Below are 19,957 nucleotides of genomic sequence, written 5' to 3' on the forward strand. Positions count from 1 at the left end.
AAATGGGCAAGTGAGGCAGGCTACCTGGGAAAACAAAAATGGGGCCTATCTTATTAGGTCAGGGCTTTTAGACAGATACATGAGATAAAAGGCTTGGTACAGAAACGCTGGCTATAAAAAGCAAAATTAGGGCACCTTGGCATCAAAGTTGTAGTGAATAGTTTCAGCGATGTAATGGGATCCTCTGGCGTGCTCTCACTGCTGGAGAGGGTGTGTAGAAATTCAGGTGTGCCTGTGCTGATGTGATTTTCTTCTGTCAGGACCTTGCAAAATGGAAAGATCGTCGGAAAAGCTACACTTCAGATTTGCAGAAGAAAAAAGAAGAGAGGGAAGAGATTGAGAAGCAGTCGCTTGAGAAGTCCGAGAGAAGATCTAAGACATTTAACGAAATGCTGCAGGACAGGTAATGAGGCTGAATGCATCTCAGGGTTGGAGATACCAGTGTTAGAAATAGATATTTTGTGTAAGTGTAGTGGGATGTACATGTGCACCAATATTAAACTGTCATTAAATGTGCATAACCTTCGAGCATTTTGCTCTGCAGTGAAAAAGCAGAGTATTGCTGTAATAAGTAGTGACTTGGATTAATGAAAGAAATGAGTACTTAAGGGTGGTGTATGTAATTTCTTCATTTTACATTGTATATTCACATGCAGGATTGGCTATATATGCAGAAAATAAACAACTTTTTCTCCTTTTAAAGTAAATTTAGGAATGGAATGGTCGGATAAAACCAGCTCTTACTCTTAACTAAATTGTGTAAAAGTATAGCAAAGTTCTTTTTCACGTCTTCGTGGTGCAATTAAAATCGTATTTTTAAAGGAAGACTATATAAACATCAGTGTGAGGGTTTATTTTTTTTCATTGCAACATAACAGGATAAAGGTCCAATTTATACTTGCCTGTGGAGCAGTTACTATGTGAAACCTTGAGATATTTACAGGTCAGGGAGAAGGCAGATAGTCTTTAAGGATAATGTCAAAAAGGAAACGTGCTGTCAGGTGAAATTAAGCAAAGCTCCTTTGTCCCCTAGAAGCCAGTGGTAAACACAGTTTTATTCACTTAAACGCAATGCAGTTGGCTTGAGAGGTACTCCTTACTAAATGGTAGCCGTGAGACTGTTTCGTCAGCCTCTCTATAGACAGGAATGGTGACTTTTAATCTGCAATAATTTTCTATGGAAATTCTATCAAGCTGTGTGAAATTATAGACTAACTTGATCTTAATGAAAGTCTGAGTCTTTTGTGGTCTTCTGTTTTTACGAAGCTATTATAAATTGTGTACAAGAAAACTCTCAACCCTGTTAAGAAATCCACATCTTTGGCAGGTTCAAATTGGTCGTCAATTAGTTATCGTTATAAGTGTGTTAATTTTGGAAACGTTATACACTTGTGGATGAAATTTTGAATAATCCCTTATTAAAGTTTTCTTATTAAAGTTTCTCTACAATTGCATGTACTTCAGGGACTTTTTTTTAACCTCTTTAAGAAAAAAAGTCAAGCTCTTAATCTTTCTTAGTGTGACATTAAAAAATTTGCGTGTATTTATTCCCACATTCTCTTAATATTGTGTTATGATATGAAGTCAGTAGTCTTTTTGTTCCCACCCATTTTTTTATGTTAATGACCAAAATAACATATGTCTCTCCACCTCTGTGTGTCAAATGCCTAACTTTGTGGTTTTGGCGTTTCTTTCTGCTAAGGGAATCCCCAAATCAGATGTCTACAATGACATCGAGGAGGAAACTGTATTCTTCTGATGATGGAGTGAATGAAGAAAAACTTCCCCCTATGCTGACTATGTCAGAAGTAAGTTCCCAGAGTGAGAGAGTAGAAGAGAAGGGAACCACTTATCCGACGGAAATTCCTAAGCAAGATTCTACAGCTTTTGCAAAAAGGGAGGCTACTATCACAGCTGAAATTCAGCTTCCTTCGAAAAGCCCTGTGGAAGAACAACGCCCAGCCTCTTTGTCTTCTCAGCATTCACGACAAATGGAGTCCACTCGAGTTTCAGCTACTCTCCCTAGAAGTTACCAGAAAACTGATGCGGCCAGGTTAACGTCTGTGGTCACACCGAGACCTTTTGGATCTCAGTCAAGGGGAATCTCATCACTCCCGAGATCCTACACGGTAAACGTGTTTCTACTTCACTTAGTCTGTTCGCCAGCGCAAAATACCGGTGAACTTGTGCAGAGGTTTGAGTTACAGATACTTGATGGGTACAATGTATATAACTTGTATATAAAGCAATTGTATTTTTACCAATTTAGATTCAATCGACATTTAATGCTTAAAATATAGCAACGATGCAGAACTGATTAAACTCTAAATTCAATGAGTGTCGAGCTGATACATTTTAAAAAATAAGTAATCTACATTCTAAGGCAGAGCATTTATTTTTTAGTGTCATATTTTCTCAAATATATCTTTTGTAAAGTATTAGGTTGCACTGCGTGAAGTTGCCAATAGTCAGTTCTTTCTGACCTACAAAACAGCAATTTCACGTGGTTTAACCTAAATATTTTCAGGTGATTATGCACAAAGTTCTGTTTTTCCTGATTTCCCACTTCATTAGAACTTGATATATTTGATTACAGTTATTAAAATGTATCTCGTGGTTCAAAAAATACATATTTTTATTGGGGTTTTAAAGGATATAGACTCATTTGCCCTGAGAATGAAGCAGGGCTGAAAGTGAGTGTATTATTTTGAATTATTTAAAAGGAAGCAGTACAGTCTTGAGCACATTGGTGTTCAAATTCCTTTTACCTCTGCCAATGAGGAATCCTAAAATTCGAAAATAGAAAACATTTGATTAAAAAAATTCAAGGTGAGGGAAGCCTGCCTAAACTAGCCAGAAAAACCGCTGACCATTATATTAAGTAAATACAGGCATATTTGACAACATAAAAATTAAATTTATATGGTAGACACCGTTAATGTAGTCCAAAAGACAATTTATATAGGCTCAGAAAAATATTAGTAAAATGTATTTTATATATAGGTTTACTATCCCTAAGATTTAAAATGCAAATTGATAAGGAAAGATAAGCAGTAGAAAAGTGAATATAGAAATGAATAGTTCAAGGGAGAGGGAATTTAAATGGTTGGTAACATAAAGTACATAAAAGCATGTTCAGTCTCATTAGAGCAAGAATGAGGTGTACAACTTTTCACCCATGAGATTGACAAAGATTTAAAACATTCAGAACGTCTAGTGTTGGCAAGGATGCAGGGACAGAGACATTCTTATACATTACTTTGGGAGTGCATTGCTACAATTTTCAACGATATATATATATATATATATATAAATTATATTTTATACTACATACATAAAATATTCTTTCGTCCAGCAAGTCTACTTTTGGGAATCTGTGCTATAAAATATTCTGGTTATAAAGAGATGTGCAATATTTTTGGTACACTTTAAATGACATTGAATGCATATCAAATGAATAAATTGTAGAGATCCATAGTGTGAAGTATTCAATTGATCTAGTTTAGATTTCTGTTTATTGACCTGGAGTGATGTAGATGGTCAAAGCAAGTTTCAGAGGTCTGTTTATAAAATAAACACTTTAGTAAAAAATAACTACTCCTACCACTTCATATGTGCGGATCTGTTAGTGTGAAAGAACATGCTCCAAGCTTTTAGTAGTAGTTACTTTGCTGAGGGAGGTATATATTACTTTCATTACTTTAAAGTATTAATTTAATGTATATGCTTTTTAAATAGAAATCTAACAGAATACGAAGTTTAAAATGATGTTTCCTATTTAGATGGATGATTCTTGGAAGTATAATGGAGACGTAGAAGGCATTAAGAGAACCCAAAGCAGTTCGGTCAGCATCTCTGTGCAAAGACCTGACACGAGCCAGTTTGCGTCCAGGTCATCCAGCGAAAGAGAGGCAGCAGCACCCAGAGAAAGTGTGATGAGGCTGCTCTCTCCTACACCCACCTTCTCATCTCCTTCCCAGGGCCAGGCTGCCACTTCGAAAGACACGTTATCTTCAACATCTAGCCCTGATTTAACGTCTGAGCTTGGAGAAGGGAGAAGCTCACCACAGACAGAGGTCTCAAGATCACAGGTGAGTTTGGGAAGGCTTTTAAATCACCTTCTGCCCAGAAACGTAAGTAATTAAATCAGGAAACCACGTTTCTAACCTCTAGGCACTACAGTCTGGGCTGATAATGTAGAAAATGACATTGCATTTTATTTGTAACAGATCTTGGCAGAAGTAGATCTCTTCCAACTCTGAGTTGATGGATCCAGATGACCCTTGTGATATGGGTGTATGGAGACTTTTTGGACCAGTCTCCCTGGAGTTGGCTGGCTTTGCTCTCTACTCCCCATTTCAGCAGCTGTTGCCTTGCACCGTTAGCACTCAGTAGTCCGAGTTTGGGTGCAGGAGTCACTCAGGAGGTTTTAGATGCAGGTCTAATAGAAAATGGGTAATAAAAACCCCTTCTCAGGGAAGTGAACTGACCACAAGGAGAAACTGGTACACATGAGAGGGGAACTTCTTTCTCTACCATATGAAAAATCCTAGTGACTTTCAATACTAATTTGTACTTTGGGAAGCCTAGAATTTTGTACCACTCCTTTTCTTTTAAGGGGAACATCGAGGCCTAGTTACAGTATGACAATTGCGTTTTTTAACATTTGGAGTCCAAATAAAATATACCATCAGATGAAGAAGGACTGGGGGCATTTGTAGTTTTTCCTACTTAAAATCCCACAGATGACTTTAAGAGAATTATTAGGTAATGAATGTTCTTTTAGTTACGTTTTACACATAGGCTAAAGAGTTGTTGCTTGTCTAGAGAACAGAAAGAAACTTTTCTCTTTTAGAGAAAAACCTTCAATAAGCAATTTGATAGTTGTATGAACCCCTTAGTGCGGAGATGCTTTTGTGGTTCTGTGGCTCAGTCTAGCATTTTCTGATGCCTTACTAAAGTGTATTTTTTTTCCCAAGGCACAACATCAAGTATATAACTTGGCCCAAGTTATATTAATGAAATATCTTTGTGTAAAATACGATACAGCATATTTTAGTATTGTTAGTTTTTATTAGTACAGGAAAGCTTTACAAGTTTAAAGTAAGCTTTTTTTCGTTGTGATTATAAAGTACTCTGTGCTTGAGAAAACTTGGAAATGCAGGAAAGCATACATAATAAAAATGACTTGGTAATCCCATCATTTAGAGATATTCTGTAGCATTTAGATATATTTCTTTCAGTTTTCCCATGTATATTTACAAACACATCTAAATCCAGTCTCTTCAGGTTGCTAAAATCATTGGTTGTAAATTATTTTAACTTCACTTTTAAAGAATTTGGAATACGTAATTAGCATCATAAGTCTCAGTGGATGAGGACAGTAGCCTCTGTTATACTTGGGGAACATAAGGTACCAATGGATGAATAATAAAGAGAGAAGCAAGCTGTCTTTTGTTTTATGGACTTGCCTGTTTGCCTTCGCCTTTTCAAATAGCAAATCCCACGAAACAGCCTGATTATTGTACTGTGTGCTCAGTGGTGGTAACTCCTTCAGGGTGGCAGTTGACTAGCTGCATCAGTGGATTAAGAAAAAGAGGGTGTGGGTGTGGCTTCCAGGTTAGAGCAGTTCAGAGGAACGTGAGTTAACATGGCGTGGTTTCAGGTTTTATCATTAGTGGATTTATGCTCTTTAGTCACCCAACTTGAAATGGAATGCTACCGGGCAAAATTAGGCTTGACTTAAAGAGTGGAGCAATTGGAATTCTTGAACAAATGTAGATATCATATGGTGACTTGCCTATCCCTGAGATGCTTGGTGTGTCCACTTCTGCACTCTGAGGAAAGTAGCTTATGTAGCATCACCCTGCTCTTGTCACTGAGAAGGAGCTTACTGACTTGGGAAAAGGGCTGGGAATGCACAGAACAGCCTAGGACCAGTGTGGCCAGGGCATATGCAACACTCCTCTGAACTACCTAGTTCTGGGAGTTCAGAAAAATAAAAAATGGTGTCTGGCTGAACATCTAGATGTCTTTCTCTTTTTTTTTTTTTTTTTTTTGGTACGCGGGCCTCTCACTGTTGTGGCCTCTCCTGTTGCGGAGCACAGGCTCTGGACGCGCAGGCTCAGCGGCCATGGCTCACGGGCCCAGCCGCTCCACGGCATGTGGGATCCTCCCAGACCGGGTCACGAACCCATGTCCCCTGCATCGGCAGGCGGACTCTCAACCACTGCGCCACCAGGGAAGCCCGATGTCTTTCTCTTTCAATTGAAGCGTACTTGATTTACAATATTGTATTAGTTTTAGGTAGACGTCTTGGTAGCTTTGTAGAAGAGTGTTCTTCAGGTCCTCTTCCTTACTCACACTTGTGCTGGCAGTGTCCTTTCATTTCTTCCTACAGCATCTCCCTTGATGTTGTTACCCTTTGCTATCCCTGCTTCCGCTACCCTAATTCCAGCCCTTTCCCTCATCCATGCAAACACTTAGTAAATAGTCACGTCTTTGTGCATTCTACACAAGGCTGGCACCAGATTAATTTGCATGATGCCAGGCTGGACTGGGTAATTTCTCTGCTTCAAAGCCCCCAGTGGCATGCTGTGGTCTGTTCAGTGAAGTTCAAAGCACTCAGGGGAACACCGAGGTCTCTCATGACTGTTCCCAAACTCCCTTTGTAGTGCCGAAACGGCTAATGTTTACTGAGTAGCTGCTACGCTGACCAGGCTTCGCAAGGCATTATTTTATTTAATCCTCACGGTGACCCTCTTATTGCTGTTTTGTAGCCATGAAAATGGAGGCATGAAGTGGTCATGTTACTTGCCCAAGGCCATGCAGCATAGCGAGTGGTGGAGTCAGGATTTGAACTCAGTTAGTTTGTCTCAAGATTGCCTCCACTGTCCTGTGTTGTGAGAAAGAGAGTGGAAGTAGGTGATATCTAGCCACATGAGTCTGCTTGATATTTCTGGAACATACCCTATACTTTCATGAACACATCATGTATATTTTTATTCTTATTGTTGCCCTATTTAAAAATGTTCATTTCACCCATCTCTGTATTTTGAAGTTCTCCTGTTCCTTCAAAGCACAGGAGGCTCGGTTCCTTCATGGATCAAGAGATTGCCTCCCCCTTGTTGGAACTGAACTTCTACCCTTGCAAGTTTCATTCACTGAATGCTTCCTTTTCCATATGTTCGTTTCTCCTTCTCTGGTATTGTTTATACCCTCCATAGCCTTTACCCGTAGTTGGCACTTAAGTATTTATTGACTTGAATTACATTCAAGGCCTCGATTACTAGACTGAAGTATGAACTTGATTCGGCAGGTAATTTAGGTCTTTATAGGTTCTTTAAGATTAAGGAGTGTTTTAGGAATGTGAGCACTGTGATGCTATATAGAATTATTTGAAGGAGGAGAAATCTGGGGGCAGAGATGGGCTAGGAGCCTCTCACAGAACTGTGGTAAGAAGGGAGTTCATGGCATAAAGAAGCAAAGACTTAGTGAGGGAAGAACTTAAATGACCTCGTTTAAAATCTGCCCAGGAGTTTCTTTCTCACCTCCATTGCTAGTCTGGAGTTCTGTTTCTCTCTCTTCCCTTTTCTCACAGACTTCTCTTATGGTACTGCTTCTTTTCCAGCCTCCCCTGCCAGACTGGGCTGCCAGGGCAATTCTTGGGGCACCCGAACAAGGGGAGGCAGTGGGACTCCCAGAGTCCTCCGTCCCGCTCCAACTGCCTCACAGATGTGGCTTTTCCCCCAAATTGGTGTTGCGTACAGGGTTTTGTTTTGTTTTGTCTTGTCCAAGCCTTCTGCACCCAAATCTCATCCAAATCCACATTTCAGGACCTTTGCCCCAGATTTTTAAATCAGAACCCAGAAATAGGATGATACATGTGGAAGGCAGGAAGATTTTTACACTTCCTAATGCCCAAGTCTGCGAGAGTACCTCTTTTAAGAGTACCCAGGGTTTACCTTATCACATCTACCTCCTGTGCATTCTACCTGCTTATCACCTTCACTAGACCCCTACCCTGTCTAAGGGTAGGAAGCAAGCCTGTTGTGCTCACTGTTAGTACGGTGCCTGGATCTGTAATTATACATCGAATGCTGACCGAGTTCTGTTAGCTTTAGAGCTACGTGTGTGAGAGTTAAATAGGATTTTCTTTAGTTGATCTGGAAACTGCCTAACCAGCATATATTACCATGTATAACATTGTTTCCATGGGAAAAAGAAGATAATTACTGGGCATCAACAATGTGGCTTGGCACCTTTTAAAATGTTTCATTTAATTCTCTCAATAACCTAGCAACGTAGGTGGTATTATACTCACTTTCACCAGTGAAATACTTGCGAGTTGAAAGTTATGTAACACACCCTAGGCTAGTTAAATGCTTAGGCCACATTTGCAACTTCTCTGACCCCAATTTTTTTTTGAAATGTGACATGCTTAAATTTGAGAACTGCCTTAAAACACCAAATGTTGACTTAATTTAACTTGGCCATGTCTCTAGAATCTTAGAGCCAATATGGACTGAAATATCTTCTGGTTCATAAAGAGAAAATCATTCTTAAAATTATTTTGAGGAAAGGTAGATATTTATCAAAACTTACCCAAACTGAATCTAATTCTGAGGTGCAGACTTCAAACTCTACCCAGCAGGCGATAAGGAGCTACCAGCAATTTTAAAACAGGGTATGATATAATAATTGGTATTTTCTATAACTAAAGCTCTGGCAGATGTGAGCAAGATGGGGGGAAAGAAGTGCTGGAGGCAAGAGAGCCAGTTAGGAGGTGACCCACAGCAATTTAGAGGGGAAACCGTGACCTGAGTTCAGATGAGAGCCTGAAGGAGAATGGAAGGATGGGATGGTTCCAGATGGATTTATGGCTTGTGGACTTGCTGACAGTTTATTAAGTGCATGTGTGTGGTGGTGCTTGGGAGACCATTGTGTAGAGGTTGTGTGGGGAGCCCTTAGGGGAAGGAAGGAAGAAGAGGCCCAGAAAGAACCTGATGTTTCTAGCTTGGGTATCTGGTTAGACAGTGATGTGATTAACCAACATGTGAAAAGCAAGAGATGGAAGAGCAGGTTTGGGGAGGAAGATAATGAATTTAATTCTGAGTGTGTTGGGCGTAGATAGTAGTTGATGACAATGCATGAGGTTGACTCAGGAAAACATGTGGTCAGGAAGGTGGGAGACTGACTAGGGGTGAAGAAGAGCAACAAAGAGAAAATAGAATAAAGAGGAACACACTAATGAAGCTGAGAGGTGGCGAGAGGGATAGAGGAAAAAGGCAGGAGAAAGTGGAAGAATGCGTGACTTGGAAGACCATTTCCCATAAGCAAGAATAGTTTGTAGTGCCTGATGGCATGAGGGCCGAAAATGGATTTGGTAGGTAAGAGCTAAGCTGGGGAATGGGTTGACTCAAGTGGCAGAGCTGGAAACACCACCTGCTTCTTTTGAATGGATAATGGAGAGGGGAAACAAGTAGGTATAGACGCATCTTTGGTGAAGGAGAGTAGCTCCAGTGCCAGAGCTGCACCATGAGTTGAGGCCTACTCACTATGTTCTCGTTCCACTAAGACCCTGAAAAAAGAGCCGTGTAACAAAAATCAAAGATTATATATTTCCTCTGTTATTTGTGATTTTACAGCCTGAATCTACTTTCAGTGTTATTTGGTTTTATCAACTTAAGTAGGCTTTCTTTAAGGGAACATGTTTATGTAATTGAAAAAGTTTGAGGAGAATGGCCATCTGATTGACCCTGTTGTTTATTGATTCCCATCTGTGTTGATACGAGAATCTTAATTCATCAGATCTCATAAAAATAAATCTTACGATTGCTATGCCAGATCACCATGTCATTATTTTAAAATCTCAGATTTAAGTGTATATTTCTGTTTAAATTGTACCTAAATTGAGGGAAGTTATTTTTATTTTAGATGCTGATATGTTGGTAACTGTATTTTATCTTTCCCAGAATAGGCAACTGTAACCACTTGGGATAGTTCTTTATCAGTCATCAAGAATCTAGATTTCTCCCAATAATTTATATTCCTGGTTCCATCCAGTTCAAAAGGAAATTCCCACAGTGTCATCTTCTGAAACATGGACCCTTTGTAGAATACTCACATGGCATATATCTTGCAAAGAAAAATAAGGAAGTAGAAATCCTAATCACTGTTGAATAGTTTATGCTTGACTATAATTATAGATATATTCACCTGCAAAAAGTCTCAAGGATAATTTAATTTAAGAACCCAGGATTCCACAGAGATGCCAGAGAGACTGTCATGGTGGGGAGGCCGTGCAAGAGGGGCCTCTGGGGCCCTTTCCCTGAACTGCCACCACCTACTTTAATCCTTTCTGTGGTGTGGGAGGGAGATGGTCTGCATTGGAAGATAGGGTTTTGAAAACAGAAAGCTTTAAAATTAATGTCATTGTGAGAGAAAATTCTCTGGAAGACTCAGTGACATGCCTGAGGCCACCTGGCCATTGACAGAAATAGTCCTGTAAGTGCTCACATGGTTCTCTCTCCTTTGCCTGTGTGCACTCCCAGGACCCACGTAACAGGCTGCCAGGCTGTAGCCACAGTAAGGCTGACCTCCTCTATTAACTATTTCAGAGAGGTGGTTATTTGCCTTTTTATTATGTTCAAGTAGAGATTTATCTCCAAGGTAAGAGCAGTCCTTTGGAGGACAGTTCTTCTGGTCTAATACAATTGTGACACTCTGCCATCTAGAGCTTAAGCTCATTCTCTTTTATCCTATGTTTGGTGGAAAAGGGTAATGTTCACTTGCTCTCTCCCACAAAGTATTCTTTATTGTAGTTTGAAACTATTTATTAAGACTCCATCCTGTCTCTTATTCTTCAAGATAAAAAAACCTCAATTAGTGTCTTGGAATTTCTAACCCATCATTTGTCTCTGTGCCCTTATATAGCAATAGATTCTGCACTCTAATTGGCTTTAGGTCAGAATTTGGTGGGGGGAGCAGAGTGGGGTAAAAGTGGTGAAGATGACTGTTTATTTTCATTGAATCATCTCTAATTTAAGTGTGTGGTGGTTTTGGTTAAGGAGTAGAACTAACCAGTAATTTTTTCTATTCATAGCAGAGTTTTGATATACCCTGGAGATTGGTATCCATCAGGCTGATCATTAATGACTGTTCTCACTATCTACATCTGGGTTCCCGTATTTCAACTGCTTTACATGATGTCTGATGAAAACATTTCTATATTATTAGCTACAATTTTTTTCTTAAAAAATTCCATACCCATTTTGAAGAGTCAGTAATTGTTTCTTGAGAGCAAGGACCATGCCTAATTCATCTTTATTTCCCAGGTGTTTTATGCAGAATAGATGCACAGTAAATGTATGTTGAACAAATGAATAAGTGTGTATTGTTACAACACTTACTGCTCATATCCATACAATACAGTAAGTTCTTGATCCTTTATTCAATGCCTTCCTTGTCTTCTAATTCTTATATAATATCACAGTGTTTCTTAGAATATAGTCACTTAGATTTCAAACTTGTTCTAAAGGTAGAAAAACTTATGAATTGCCCTGTTGGTCCTAGGTCTGGATTTAACTGCTAAATTAAAATAGAGGAGTTATAGGCCTTTTTCTGGAAAATAAAGTGGCTTTAGGAAGAATTTTTCTTTTTAAACAGTTAAGTCTAAGTTCTTGATAATTATGACTCAAAGAACTGGAAACACTAGTCTGGAAAACACATGCTAAAATTTATGTCTGCTGTTTACCCGAAACAAAAAATATAATTTATGGAAGTTAATTAAAATTTTCACAGACCTAGTGTACTATACTGTAAAACTTAAAATATTTGTTTTGGAAAATGGCCTAAGAAAGTCCGTGAAACTCAAAATTTGTGACTGTGGACTGTAGGGATGGAGATGAAAATAGAGGTCTGCCTGTTGTCCAAGTTCTGGGGCCTGCGGGCTGTTGTTACTTCAAGGGGGTTGTGGCCTGGAGCTCATGGTGTCTCAGTGGGGCCCTCTTGGCATCTTACTGGTGGTTCCTCAGGTCTGACCCAGTTCTGCATTTTGTAGCAAATGTAGCAGCTCTGCCTTTACCGCTCGACCTTCATGCAGCAGTAGGACAAGCAAAAATGCCTTGCCAAACTTTCAGATACCCATTCGGGGGTGGTACCAGTCCTAGATGAGTGATTCTGGTAGCTGAATTTTGTGTCTATGAACCCCTCAAAATTATTTGGCTAAATATATTGAATGTTGGAGGTAGTTTAAGTATTGTGACATTTTAAAAATAAATGATTTAAATCTTTTTTTGCATTTTCAAAGATGCCATTTTATTGCAATGTATTTGAGATATAATGTGTAAATTTTAAAGGTACAGCATGTTAATTTGATACACTTATATATTGTCATGTGACTGCTGTTGTAGTGATAATTAACATCTCTCACATTACATAATTCTCCTTTCTTTTTAGTGGTTGGAAGTTCTAGTCTCTTGGCAAATTTCATTATAATAAGATATTGTTTATACTCACAGTACTGTGTATTAGATCTCTAGGGCTCATTTACTATTCACTGGAAGTTTGTACCCTTAAACAACATCTGCCCTGTCCCCTCACCCCCGTCCCCTGGTAACCACCACTTTACACCCTGTTTTATGAGTTTGGCTTTTAGACTACACGTATAAGTGATATCATACGTGCTTGTCTTCCACTGTCTGACTTACGTCACTTAGCATAATGTGCTCAAGTTTCATCCATATTGTCATAGATGGAAGGATGTCCTTTTTCTCATGGCTGAATTCCATTGTGTGTGTGTGTGTGTGTGTGTGTGTGTGTGTGTGTGTATACACACACACACACACCCCACATCTCACTCAGCTTCATTCCTGGGTTATAAAAAATGGTCTGTATGGTGGGCAAACCCAACTGTATGGTGGGCAAAAGCCTAAGCTTTATCAATATAAATCAACTGATTTATAGTATGCACGTGAAGAAAAATATCTATGGATGTGACGATTTCCCTGATTTTAGCAGCAAAATAATAAACTCAGAAATATTTATGTAAGTGAAGGTTTTACCAAACCCAAGGGGAAAAAAATGAAGCTTCCGGTTTATCATGAAATAATTCAAGTGTACCTTGCGTGCAGCCTCCCTTCTTTCACGGATAGACTTTCCTCCATGTGGGTGCCAGGGATACTTGATCCCACCGTTTCATGTTTGTTTTCAGGATCAGTTCAGTGATATGAGAATCAGCATAAACCAGACGCCTGGGAACAGCCTTGACTTTGGATTTACAGTAAAATGGGATTTTTCCAGGATCTTCGTAGCATCAGTCGAACCAGGTAAATCATAGATTGAGCTCTACTGAAGTTTCTTCTCCTTTGTTGTCCTGTGCTGTTCAAAAAGCCCCCAGAGAAATTAGTTTATTTGATAGAGGAGGAGAAAACACATGTGAAAAATGCAGCAGTAAAGTGAAGAGGCGCATCCTCTTCCCAGAGACTGATAGTTGGAGTTACAAATTGCATATTGTTTGATCTTGCCTCGTTAATTTTAGTTTTGAAGAGTCGTAATTTTGTGACTTTTACAGACTTCAGTTATCAAAATTTTAGGCTTAATATTTGGAACTACTAACAAACAATGCTAAATTGAAGATCCAGAAAGAACTTTCCCTGATCATTTGTGTTTGTGATGGATACATAGGTGCTATATAGTCAATATTTTCGGAGCGTCCTAATGTATCTATTGCCCAAGGACTCCTGAGGATGCTTTGGGACTTTTACAAAAGCACTGCCCCTCCTCCACCAAATCAAGCCCAGAAACTCTTAGCAAAATATTACAAGACCTAAAATTAAAACGAAAGCTATTGTATTTATGAGGAGTTCCTCATTTACATATTTTAGCTATATAAAAATGCATGTGAACTTTGGTTATTTCTTTGAAATTTCAAGGCTGCTTTAATTAGATAATGGTAAGTAGTAATTTTAAGCCATTTTAAGCGGCTCTGTTTTTTTCTCCATTCTAGAGTGCATCCGGCTTTGGAAGCTCAGCTAAAGCGGAATATATATTTCACATTTTTAATTTAAAAATAATTTAAAATTTTCTTCCTAGGAGGTTAATAAAGAAATTTTATTGAACAGATGGGTTTATCATTTCCCTTTAAACATTAAGTAAGATACATTCTATAGGATTAAAAAATGCCTTTGGTTGCTTTGTAATGTTGTAGCTACTCAAATATTTGATAACTTTAAGAAATTTTGTGACTCATCTGCACCTGAAAAGAATATGAGAAGTGATTAGGTGAGATTAAGAAGTCATTTTTTCTCTTAATTTAAATAAGCAGTGACTAGTAGGACATGTTTTTATTTTTTATTGGTAGTTTAATTTATTTTGCTTTATTTAGGTAGCCCAGCAGAATTTTCTCAGCTACAGGTAGATGATGAAATTATTGCTATCAACAACACTAAGTTTTCATATAAGGACACAAAAGAGTGGGAGGAAACCATGGCTAATGCTCAGGAAACTGGAAACCTAGTAATGGATATCAGGCGCTATGGAAAGTCTGGTGAGTTGGTTATACCACCGTGTTTGGCTTTCTAAATTGGGAACTGGTCTTTGGCAAGTGGTTATAACAGCTTGCTTCAATAACATTTTCTTCTCTCTTCGTTTCACTTTTTTATTTTTTGGCTTAAAGATGTTTTGTGGTTATGTCGAGACAAGTCTTGAATGATGCTTCTTTGGATGTTCTGTCTGAAAGCTTTTCACTAGCAAATTTACTGAATTCTGCATTATTTATTGACTGATTTATATGCTGGACTGGCTTTGAATGCACATATCAGCTGAAGGCTCTTGTAATTATATCTGCATTTGGAAGTCATATGATGAGGTTGAATATTAAGAATTACACCATGGTTTCACTTCCTCTACAGCATGGTGACTGTAACTGGTATAAGAGAGAGCACAGTAGGTCAATATCCCAGTTGTTCATTCACGAAGAACTTTCGATGTACATTTCATTATTGTGTTGCTTAATTGTTGAGGTTAGATGGGGAAGGGCGTTAAGCCTTCCAGACCTACCAACTTATGATATCAAAATATAATACCCAGTCCTGGTTTACAGAAAGATTCAGCAAATTTGCCAGTCTTTTCACTATTAACATGCTCTAACCCTCTGTTTTTGGAAGGTGATCTGTTGGTAAAAGGCCTAAACTCTTCATTTCTTTCACACACTATCTGACTTGTTTGTCTTCTGTGTGTGTATTTTGTATATGTACATTCAGTACTTTGTTCTTTCAACTTCAACATTTACGTGTACTCATTTCTTGATCTTCGTGTGCCAATCAGACTGGGGCAAAGACCAGCCTTCCCTGCCATTTACACGGCATAAAACCCTCAATCTCACCAGTGTGGCTACCAAAATTATAGGTTCACCTGAAACAAAGTGGATTGATGCAACTTCTGGAATTTACAGCTCAGACAAATCTTCAAATCTATCAATAACAGCTGAATTCTCAGAAAGCCTTCAGAATTCTGTAAGTATTTCAAGAAGTGGGAGTATTTGGGTAGAGCAAAGCAACTATAGGAAGTGTGTTTGTGGGGGGAAAGAATCTGCTTTCTTTGAACAATTTTGATGCTGTTTTAAAAACATAGATAGTTGAATAAGGTAATTTATAGTAATGAGAATAAAATATATTTTTGAAAATCATAAGGCATTACTCATTAATAATTTAGAGCAATAATGAGTTATATAATAAAAAAATCAAAAGATCCCATAGTGATGTTTTGCAGGGTTTTTTTTTAAACATACATTTATTTGTTTATTTATTTATTTATGGCTGTGTCAGGTCTTAGTTGCAGCGGGTGGGCTCTTTGTTGCGGTGCGTGGGTTCTGTAGTTGTGATGGGCGGGCTCAGTTGCCCCGTGGCATGTGTGATCTTAGTACCCCGACCAGGGATCGAACCCACATCCCCTGCACTAGAAGGTGGATTCTTAACCACTGGACCACGAGGGAAGTCCCTGCAGGTGTTTCTTACCAATCCTTCATCATTATACCCCTCTCTCAGATCTTTGTGAATGTGAAGTAGTTAATTATGTAAAATTATACACTATAACTTTTCTATGCTTTCCTTAGTCTTTACTGGTAAAATAGATATAGTAATTGTGTGCAGTTTTAAAACCTCATGAAGCAGTTTTAGTTCTTGTGTGGGTGAATGTGATGGGTAGACTTACATATGTGGTTAAGAGATACACAGTTACATTAATTGATTTAAAATAATTATAATGTAGAAATTTTCTAATTTTCAAAGTAATAGTTAAATTTAAATTTGCAAATAAATGTGTTTATATTGACTCCCTAGATATAACGGCTGTTATCCCAAGATGCTCCCTTTCATGTAATAAGGAGATCCTGCTACCTTGTATAAGAAAAGTTTAAATGTTAGAGAATCCTATATGACTGTGTTGCTTACTCATAAATATAAACCGAATGGACCAATGATTATTTGGCCCATCATGTTTCTTGGAAAATTAATGACTGATTGAACTTAAAGCTATTCGTGCTTACAGTTGGTCATTAATTCTTCCACAAATATCAAAGAACAATGAAAAAATTACGTTTCTATTATATGTAAAAGGCTGTAAAGAATATATTAATGCTGTGAAAAACTCATGTCATTAGAAGATATTTTCACTAATGAGAAATGCATTATTTAAGCTTGAAGTCCAATTGGAGAGAATGTTGTTAACTGGCATTTTTATCGTTTCTAGAATACTGAATCAAAAGAAATTAATGGAATTCGTGATGAAAGCAATACTTTTGAATCAAAAGGTAAACATGACCATTATAGCTTACATTTATAATATAGGAGAAGTCATTGCGCTCAAGTTCTGCTACTATAAAAATTAATATCTGTGAGTGAAAGCAAAACTGCTCTACTGCAAGTTGAAACTCAGAGGTTAGCACATAGATCCAATTGCAGCCAGGTGGAAGGGCATTCAGTTCCAGTGTTGAATAGTCCAGGAACTGCAAACAAAGCTTTGGCAGCCTGTCCAGGAGCTTTGAGTGCCTATGTGTCTAATCCAAATAAGAAAGACTGGTTTTCCCGAGGCCATCAGCCTTCTCGCTATGGTGTGCTGGCAAAGGGAATCTTAGTTAAATGCGAGGTTTCCTTTCTCCCTTTTTATGTTGTGAAAGGGACAAGCCTGGAAGCAGCTAGTAATAAGGAAATGCCAGTGGCAGTAACAGTTGTTAGCAGACGTACCCATCTGTAATGAAAAAGCAGACATAGCACCTAGGGAAATTTTGCATTATGGAGTCATCACTCCCTTCCTTCTGCTGTCTATCTACAAATAATTGAGCTACCACATGCTGTGTGCTATAGCTTAGGCACACAAAATAAATAAGAAAGATCTGGTCCACATAGGCAGGGAAAGAAACCCAAAGAGGATGAAGCTTCTCTTAGCATGAAACTAGACTGCCAGGCACAGGTCTGGGTTTTCTCAGTGGTTTGGTGGTTTTGAATCTGCATTTGTCAGTTCATAATACCTTACGTCAAAATCAAACCAGATTTATAAATTTCCCTTCCTTTATTGATTATTTATGTATTTAATTTCTGATAATTATGTGACTATATATTTATGTTTGATATTGCATTCTTTGCCAAAGGAGTTTTTAAAAGTGAACATGACTGCTTTTTTCTTCATGATATTTTAATCTAAGATGTGCGGGTCCCGTTCTGTCTGTGACTCAGCAGAGCACTTGTTAGTGACTATGGGGCGATACACAGGCCCTGTCATTTGAGGGTTTTGTTTAGATAAGTCAATATCAACTAGTGTCAAATAATAATTACATTTACATTTTATGAATAAACTGAAGTATAATAATCATTTGCCATAATCTTGTGACAGATCCGTAGAAGTCAGAATATTTTCTTTTTCTTTTTTATCTGATTGAACTCTATTTGCTTTATGTAAAGTTAGGGGCTATAAGATCTTGGAAACTAGGGCAAAATAGTCTAGTTAGAAGAATATTTTAATTTTAGCATTTGGGTTTTTTTTAGAATTGTTTTCTGGATATTTATTTTCTTGTCCGCCTCCCCATTATTTTTAGTTCCTTTTTTACTTACTAGTACTATGAAATATCTTAGTTACAAACAATTCTTCCTGTACTAGAAAAGATTTTGAATTGATTAACCTAAGCAAAAACATTTTAATTTCCACTTCCCTAAAGGGGTGTTATCTAGCACGGAAGATGTTACTTCAGCTACTTTGAAACTGTGATGCTACCTGCTAAAATTTATTAATCAAAATATTAGTTCCTTTTACTAATTTGAATGTAGTATAGACTACTAAAACTATGTGTGTCTTTGTGCATTGAAATAATCCCTATCTTCTATGGCAATCAGTTTTATCATTTTAAAAATAATATTGCTACAGAATGGAAAGATGTATCAAGTATCATTTAGTTTTCCAGTGGTGAGAGATTAAAATGAATTACATGGTATTGATGTGTTTTTTTTTGTGTGTTTGTATTTTTCAACTAGCCTCTGAACCTATTTCTTTGAAAAACTTAAAAAGGCGATCACAATTTTTTGAACAAGGTAAACTGCCAAGCTAACAATTCATGTACTTTCATGGAATTGTTCCCACTCTCCACTCTTTTCCTGATAGTCTGTGGTGCTGGGCACTGAGCCTCTTCTATTTGGCCATCGTTATGACCAAGCAACATAACCCATTTCCATTCTTTCCCTAGGGTCATCAGGCTTTTCTTACAGTTCATGGGTCTACCTCTGTGGTAATGGGTCTTTGTGTGTCCTTTGTATACCTCTGAAGTTTTTGGTTTTTTTTTAATTAAAAACATTGAGATGCTGTTTAAACACACACTACTTGCCACTGGGTGACAGTAAGAAATGAGGAATTTCATTTATGCCTTACTGCTTCCTACAAATTGCATAATATTAGATTACACCAACATACAATTGGCCAACTTTTAGAGTCAAATTTTGGGTTTTGGAAAATGCTGATTGCTATTGGGACGATGGCTTTGGAGTGTTAATAGGACCGCTCTGTAAATTTGGTCACATCTGTAAACAAGTACATTTTGAGATTCTCTTTGTTGGTGTAGTCGGGCAGTGCTGCGTTACAATGTGCCGTGCATGTGGCATTTCCTCCCCTTTCACGTTTGTCTAATGCTCTGTCTCATGAATGCAGTTTGAACTCTGTGCTTTGCAGTCAAGAGCTTAAAAGTAATATCCAACATTTGAGATGCAATGGCACAGTCAGTAGGGGGTGTGCTGTTGGTGTCTAAAATGTTATTATTTCTTACTTTTAAGATTATCAAAAATATTTCCAAACTTGCCTTACAACATGGTACTTACTGGATTTGTGTATTTTGTGTTAATCTATTCGTAGTCTTTTTTGGTGAATTAAGATTTCTTTTTGACCGTAAATAGAAGTAGCTTACCAGCTCTGCATGTACAAGGGTCCATTTGTGTCAGTGTCCTTTGTGTTTTTGATAATTTTTGTTCAGCTCTTGTTATTCTATGGTAATTTAATTGAAACTGTGTGATAGGCCTAGCTCAAATTGGCTAAAATAAAGCAATTCCTTTTCTTTCTCCATTTTCACGCACTTTTCTTCAACAGACTATTTTAGGGAAGAATATTTTCTTAAATCTCAAAGCAGTGTTCTTAAAAATATGGTTGTGTAAGTGAATAATTTATTTGACAGCTGAGGTTTCAGGAAAATTTTAAAATACAGTATGGTAGTGTTTCTTATGAAATTTGCTTACATGTTTATAATCATTGTACTACATACAGGCACACACAATTATGTAGGCCCCATAAGAATAAAAAGAATAGCGTTCTGCCCATAGGGTTACACATGAAGTCTGAATATTTTGTGTTTCAAATAATAGGAGTGGAAAGGGAAATGTTTCTTGAATATGTTCGTTGGTGGCTTATTTCAGAAAAGTAGCTC

General features: G+C 37.8%; 1 protein-coding gene across 47 annotated transcripts in view; it reads left to right on the top strand.

Annotated features, from left to right (window-relative positions):
- The window catches only part of LMO7 (LIM domain 7), a 201,503-nt gene that overhangs the window by 164,416 nt on the left and 17,130 nt on the right, over nt 1-19,957 (top strand). For 20 of the 47 annotated variants that reach the window (XM_032611051.1, XM_032611065.1, XM_032611080.1 and 17 more), the window contains 8 exons: nt 261-403; nt 1,703-2,129; nt 3,783-4,091; nt 13,214-13,328; nt 14,387-14,548; nt 15,328-15,515; nt 16,750-16,810; nt 18,525-18,581. In XM_032611051.1, coding sequence (XP_032466942.1) covers nt 261-403; nt 1,703-2,129; nt 3,783-4,091; nt 13,214-13,328; nt 14,387-14,548; nt 15,328-15,515; nt 16,750-16,810; nt 18,525-18,581 — 1,462 coding nt within the window. The remainder of the gene's footprint in view (nt 1-260; nt 404-1,702; nt 2,130-3,782; nt 4,092-13,213; nt 13,329-14,386; nt 14,549-15,327; nt 15,516-16,749; nt 16,811-18,524; nt 18,582-19,957) is intronic. The other 27 variants (XM_032611061.1, XM_032611073.1, XM_032611079.1 and 24 more) reach the window with 5 other exon arrangements.

Source organism: Phocoena sinus, chromosome 18, assembly GCF_008692025.1.
Source record: "Phocoena sinus isolate mPhoSin1 chromosome 18, mPhoSin1.pri, whole genome shotgun sequence".
Taxonomy (NCBI): Eukaryota; Metazoa; Chordata; class Mammalia; order Artiodactyla; family Phocoenidae; genus Phocoena; species Phocoena sinus.